The following is a 7,528-nucleotide window of genomic DNA, read 5'->3' as shown; positions in this document are numbered from 1 at the left end:
AATGACATAAAAGTTCTTTTTCCTATTCTCCTCATAAAAACTCACCAAAGTGGCAAAAATATTTCAGCTTTATTATAACACAAATCAAATATAAAATAGAACACAGAATATACATAGATGAATAAAATTGTATATAATATTATACATCCCATATACATTATTGTCTAAGTTTGTGGTCATGACTTATTCAAGAGATTTTGAATAACAGAGGAGGGGGGTTGGAATTTGGGAGAACTACCCATCAGTAGTAGTTAGAAATTTTCTCACTAAAGTGTAATAATTTTTGAAAACCCTCTGAATGATAATTTTTCCTTAAAAAAAAGTCAAAATGGAAATTTTGAAGATAATTAGGCCCTTAAAAATAAAAATAAAAACATATAAACTTTATTTATATGAAAAGATCTTCATTTCTTTCTTATTTAATATCACAAGACTCCCAACACATAGAATAGAACAACTACATATATATATATACATCAAACAAGCCATCTATCAAAATCTCCATATATATATAAATCCAAAAGATCACAGAGATACCTTCAATCCAAGAGAGAGCTTTTCCACAGATGATCATAAGCCATGGATGGCATGGACCCAACAACACGCAAATCCTCCAAATCAGTCTTCACTCCCCTCCTCATCTCCATGCTAGGCATAGCCTGCACATCTCTTGCCTTAATCCTCTACCACTTCATAGTCAGGTACATCACAAGCCAAAGACGACAACAACAACAACAAACCACCTCCACGCCACCACATATCCTCCCCGGAGGTCAGTGGACCTCCGGAGTTGACCCCAACGTCCTCAACAAGATCCCCATCCTCTTCTATTCCGCCCAGAATTATGACCTATTTTGTTCTGACAATGATTGTCAGAACGAATGCGCGGTCTGCCTGGGCGAGTTAGAGGAGGGCGAAATGGTCCGTCTGTTGCCCAATTGCAAGCATGCGTTTCACGTGACTTGCGTTGATCAGTGGTTTGTGGGACATGCCAGCTGTCCGCTTTGCCGAGCCCCTATCGTCGCGCCACGTGTCGTTGATGGAGAAGAAGATGATGATAGTAATGAGGTCATCAGAGCTCCGTTTGGCGATGGAGTAAATGGAGTTGTTGGTGATGATGGTGAAGGTGTTAATGGTTCTACGATTTCTGTATCGCATTCGTGCGGATTGCTTCGCCATTGTGCATCAATGGAGGTGCCTGTGGAGAGATTTGAACCGGGTTTGAAGCGATCATTGTCGATGGATCAATCTTTTGTTGTTGTTGATATACAAAGAAAAAGTGAGAGAGCTTGTTCGTCCTCATCGTCATCAACATCTTCTTCTTCTGAAATTGATGTTACGAGGACAACAACGTACGTGGATCGATCGATGAAGCATTTGGATCGTGTGTCGTCCAAGTTTTTTGGGTCTTTTTCGCGACGTAATCCAAATCTTCTTCCCTACTGACGTTTTTTTTTTTTTTTTTTAAATTAAGTTGATGGAGAGTTGTGTGAAGATGAATTATGTTTATTTAGTGGGGATATCAAATTAGTGGTATTTTCTAAAAATAATTACAAATCAGCGATAAATTTTAGGGTAAATTACATTAATCGTCTTTACATTTTACTCTTTGTGTCATTTTGGTTCTTAAATTTTTAATTGGCTCAAATTTGACTTTTAATTTTAGATTTTGTGTTAAATTAGTCCAATTGATAATGCTTGTAGTGTTTTTGACAGAAATTATCATTGAATTTAAAAAACCCTATGTGATTCGTGATTCAAAATAGATTTAATTACTATAAATCCCAAGAACACAAAACAAATAATCTAAATCATCTAGCACATACGAAAGCGACTTAGCTTGTAGTTCACAATTGATAAATCAACACAAAAGATTTAACGTGGAAAAAATTATAATTAGAGCACCTTCAAGTGTGAGTAAGAATCACGGACTAAAAGCCACTAATCAATCAATTATGAAGATATTGAAATTATACAAGAATACAATCAATTACTCAACACACTCCAGAATTGTCATCCACTCATTGTGCCTCTTTTATCAACATCTTCGCCTCGGAATTGATTAGTTTGGTGTTGAATCAACAACTATTAACCGCTTCGAACTTCAAAGCATCCAAGCTCAAACCCTTCAGAATCCACCGATGAAAGCTCTAACTAGGTTAAATAGTAACAAGCCCCTTAATATGTGCAATTCAATCCATGTGAGGTGACAAACTCACAAAATCATCAAGGGAAACAATAGCAACGCTCTCTAGAAGAATACTCAAAGGTTCTTGGGTCTCAAATCTCAAATCTGGAAGAGGTAACCCTAAAAGAATGCATCTAATAAGGTTTTAAACAAATAGGGTTGCAAAGATCGCTCGAGCTGTGTGTCTATGAGGCGGTGGAACAATAAGTGACTTTGCTTGAACGATAGACAGTTTGCTCGAGCAGAGAATGAATCCTCCAAGTATCTCAGATCAAGTCTGAACTACTGGGCGAACCATTTCAGTGCTCGAGCATACAATTCACCACTCGGGCGGTCCATGAACAATGCTAGGCACAAACAATACAAATCAAATGTATTTGTTCGTGAAATTGACAAAATAAGAGACCTAACAGAATTAGTTGAGATTAACTTACTGAGTTAATTAAATTAATAATTTTGCCCTTAAAATTATGACACATGCTATTTATGTACATATTTTTCATAAATGATTGGACTAAATTGAGACAAAAATCATAAATTTAATGTCAAAATCGAGCCAATTAAAATTATGAGGATCAAAATGACACAATAATCAAAATATAGGAACTATGTCGTAATATATCCTAAATTTTACAAATATTAATAATTAAAATCTTAAATTTTTTCATAAATCTGTAATTATTTTTAAAAGTTTCACTAAATTATAATTTCCTCTTATTTAATTGGGTTATGGAGAATGATATATGAAATCGGATGAATTTTAGCTTCTTTTTTTTTCCACCTTTTTTTATCTCCTAAATCAATGTAACAAACATTATATATATATATATATATATATGAACAACTCATCACATCTATAAAATAATCGGATTGACCATTATTTTTTAATCTGGTTGGTCCTTTTTCTTGTCTCCTTATTCAAATTTATTCATTGCAATTGTTGAATTATATCAGAATTTTGAGATATAAGAATACCAAACCATGATTAGATAGATATGAGTGAATTGGGAGAGAGACAGTTGTACATAAATAGTGTTTTGTGTAGGAATGGCAATAAGGCGGGGCGGGGCCAGGGATCACACTCCCCGTCCTCGATCCCTGATGCTACAAAATTCCTCGTCCCCTTCTCCGATGCTACAAAATTTCCTGTCCCTGTCCCCGTCCCCGTCCCCGTCCTTGATCCCTAACAAGGAACCCATCACCCCCCGCCCCCTAACAGGGATCTGGTTTCCTCGACCCCGAAAAATCCCCGTAGCTCTGTGTGTGTGTGTGTGATTAGCTTTCTCTCTCAATAATAAATCATCAACAATAACATTATTTTCATCAACAACATCATCAACAAAAAAAGAAAAAAGAAAAAAAAGAAATGGAGACAGACAGAGACACACACACACAAACATACATGAGATCTAAGTGACGGGATCTTCTCAAATCTGAGATGTGAGATGTGAGAAAAAGGGAATCAACGGTGGTGGGATCTGCTTAGATCTGCCGTGGCAAAAACCGATGCCGGAGTATGAAGGTTCGGCGATGGCGTGGATGAGGAGAAGGCGAGGGTGATTGCGTACTGCCTCGAAGGAGGAAACGATGCCATTGCCAACTACGGAGAGAAGAGTGAGTGAAAGAGAGCCGTTGCCGATTGTGGAGAGAAGAGTGAGTGAGAGAGAGCCATTGCCGACTGCGAAGAGAATAGAGAGTAGAGGGAAGAGAGAGAGAGAGAGAGAGAGAGAGAGATCAGAGGAGAAACGTAGGGGGGTTATATATATATATATATATGAATGGATAGAGGGGTATTACGGTAATTTTATTTTGGGGAGAAACGGAGACCGGGCCCTGGACGGGCCGGGTCTAGGGCTGTAAAAGCTATCCCCGTCCCGGCTTGAAACTGATCGGAGATTCAATTTTAGATACCATTCCCGGTCCGTCGAGAGTATTTTTCGAGAAAACCCGCTCTTATCAGGGACGGGAGGTAGGTCTCCGTCAGGCCGGATTCAAATTATCATCCCTCATTTTATGTGTTAATTCATGTAAGAGGTGAGAAATCCCAGTGAAATTTATTGGGTCTGATGCATCTTTTTATTTTATTATTCTTCTGTTGACAGAAATTTAGTTTATAAGATTGATTGAAAAGTGCCCCAATAAGATTTTCCAGGTTTTCATGTCCTTTTGCAATAGATACTAAAGTTATGGTGATGTATAGAAAAGATGTACTTGAAAATCCCACAAAAATAATATGATGGTGTTGCAATTAATAGCCATTTTTTAAGGGTGTTTTGTTTTAAATTGTGATTTGGTCTGTACATTAAATCATTTATTGAGAGCATTTTCAATGTTTTATCAAATTTTTTTATTAAATTTGTGTAAAAATTTGATTTGATATCATGTACTCCAACAATTTTCATTAATTCAGTCGATTACCTAACTCATCACAAAATTCGATTGTCCGGAAGTACGTTTAGCCCAATGGCCACCTACAAATTTAATGAAAGGATAAAGCTTTCTTAATTTGACCAAAAAAATAACTCTCTGTATTTGATATCTATTTGATAAAACAATCGGAGCTAAGTTCTCTCCCTTTTTTTTTTAATATCAAATTTGAATTTGATGAATAATTAGAGATGGCCTAAGGAGTTGTTTGGAAAGTTGTTGTTGTTGTTGTTGTTGTTTTTTTAAGTCTAAAAAAAGGTATAAAAAAAATGTTACGAAAAAGTCATAGACAAACCGTCATTCATATTTTTTATACAATTAAGAAAAAAACATTTTTAAACACATTAATTTTCTTTCACTTCAAAAAAAATTAAGAATTTATTAATAAAATCAAACCCAAAATCACAGCTAAATCTTATCTAAAACAGCATCCCTCAAATCTCAGACCAGATGAGACACAATCCATGTGCAAAATGTGTTATTTATCTCTCTTTCCAACACAATAGGCAAGGGAATGTACACATCATGAACTGTTCACTACAACCACCAAAACCGATATAGCCAAATAATTTTATTTATTTATTATTGAGATAAGTTAAAGCTCAAAAAGCCAATTGGTAGTATTTTAATTGTGATTTTAATTCACTATAAAAAGAAAAAATTCAAAAAAAGAACAGATGTATCGTATTTTGAAGGAGATATTAATCTGCCTTGAATATGCATGTATGTGTGATTTTAGATAATTAATTGATCCATAAAACCCCTGAAATTAATTTGACATTTTCCATGATTATTTTAAATATATTAGTCATGAAAATATTTTAAGTTGTAATAATGTATTTGTATATACATGCAAATGAACTAGGAAGCAATTTGAGAACTAAAAAGAAGGGTACTGTAAATACATCACCTCCAATAAAAAGAAAAGGAAAAGGAAAAGAAAAAATAGATAAAAGTGAGAGAGGAAAAAAGGAAAAAAGAAAAAAAGGTATAGCCAATTACCAAGCCTCAACAGACGGTGTGCTTGCAACAACTAGTTACGTTCCAAATAATAAAATAAAATAAAATAAAGTAAATTATACTTAGTAGTTTTTATATTTTTTGTTCTTATATTTTTTTAATTCTTGTAATTTTGATTAGCTCGATTTTGGTTCTCAATTTATGATTTCGTCTTAATTTGGTCAAATTGTTAGTTATTTTATTGAAAATGCGTACATAAATGGCATGTGTTATATTTTTATATGTAAAATTGTTCAACTTAGTTAGTTAACCTTAACCAATTCAGTCGCCGTTTGGCATTAAGTTTTTTAGTTTGCTTTTTTGAATTGAAACTTTTTTAGTTTGAGACTAAAAAGTTTGTTTGATTTAACTTTTTTGGTTTTTTTTTTTTTATTTTTGTGAGAGAAAAAGTGAAATAATTATGATTTGGATGTGACATTTTGTCTTATTAACTTATTTAGCCTATTTTGCCTTTCGTGTTTTTTTAGCCCAATTAGTTGCCGTTTGACATTGATTTTTTTAGTTAGCTTTTTTGAATTGGGACTTTTTTAGCTTGAGACTAAAAAGTTCATTTGGTTTGACTTTTTTGGCTTCTTTTTTTTTTTTTTTTTTGTAAAAGAAAAAATGAAATGATTATAATTTGAATGTGACATTTTATTTTATTGGCTTATTTAGCCTATTTTGCTTTTTGTGTTTTTTTAGTCTAACTAAGTTAGCCAAAAAAGGCCTAGTAATCATTTTTCTTCAAAAAAACCTAATCAGCATAATTAGACGAAATTAGCACAAAATCCACGATTAATGATCAAAATCGAGCTAATTAAAATTATAGAAATCAAAATGATATAAGGAGCAAATGCAAAGAATATCAATGTACTTTTACCCCTCCCAAAAAAAAATGAAAAAATAAAAGGAAATTACCCCTTGGTGGGAACTTGAAAAAATTATTACATATGTATAAAAAAAATTATAATTTTAATTATCAATATTAATAAAATTTATTATTAATTTGTAAATATTTTTTTACACTCCAAAAAAAATCAGTGAAGCATCCCTCTCCAACTCTATGTAATAGAAGAGATCCAAGATATTTTTTTTATTAGTTAAACTCCCTTGATGAAATTTCCCTGTGATCATATCAGAGAAATTTCTCTGAGTCGGAAATTTTTTTTCAGAGTCGAATTTTCTTTATGAAAATGTTGAGAGACCTTAACTATTATGAAAATGTTATATGTCATTTTTATTTTATAAAATCTTAATATCAAAAATTTTTAAAAAAATAAATTCCCAAAAAACAATATAGTTTCACTTTGCAACAGTTTTTAAGCTAAAAAAAGGTCGAGATACCTTTTACTAAAGAAAAGTCCATGTTTTGTTCTACCTTTTTCTTCTTTGGCCTTATTTGGGATGTGCTGGAATGACACGTCTTTTTATTTTATTTGAGCCACATTACTTATTATTTGGATCACATTCTTCTAACACATTTTACATCTTTTTGTAAAAAATCAAAAAATATACTAATTTAGATCATTTCAAATAATCTCTTAATAAAGTCTCATCATAATATTATTTTAATAACTTAATTTTAATTATTATAAATGAATTTTTAAATTTAAACTTATGTTGCAATATAATTTTTCCAACATTTACCATTAAAAAATTAAACGAATACAGGGTGTGGGCTATGAAAATGAATATGAAATTTTTGTAAAACACAATTAATAGCTTCCTTAGGCTGCTATTCTTCTTTGTCCTCTTTTCGGCAGTCCACCAGCTTTAAAAAAAAAAAGAAAAAAAAAGAAGATGTTATTGGTTGTGTTCCTCGTGCGGGGAAACCAGTCCATGCCTTCTCATGTAAATAGAAAATTCGTAGAGAAATTCTATATAAAATAATATTGGTGAATTTGAACTTAATGG

The 7,528-nt window shown here is 32.7% G+C and overlaps 1 protein-coding gene across 1 annotated transcript; it reads left to right on the top strand.

Moving 5' to 3' along the window:
- The first annotated feature begins 579 nt into the window (after positions 1-579).
- On the top strand, positions 580-1,446 carry LOC114258741 (RING-H2 finger protein ATL2). Its single transcript, XM_028198724.2, has one exon. The coding sequence runs from the start codon at positions 580-582 to the stop codon at positions 1,444-1,446; it is 867 nt and encodes a 288-aa protein (XP_028054525.2).
- Positions 1,447-7,528: the final 6,082 nt, after the last annotated feature.

Source organism: Camellia sinensis, chromosome 3 (assembly GCF_055761805.1).
Source record: "Camellia sinensis isolate YWXY chromosome 3, ASM5576180v1, whole genome shotgun sequence".
Lineage (NCBI taxonomy): Eukaryota > Viridiplantae > Streptophyta > Magnoliopsida > Ericales > Theaceae > Camellia > Camellia sinensis.
The sequence above is the reverse complement of the archived record's forward strand: the minus strand, read 5'-3'. Positions and strand labels throughout refer to the sequence as shown.

Excerpts from the sequence above, each read along its gene's own strand:
- LOC114258741 (XM_028198724.2), top strand. The coding sequence starts at position 580 with ATGGATGGCATGGACCCAACAACACGCAAATCCTCCAAATCAGTCTTC.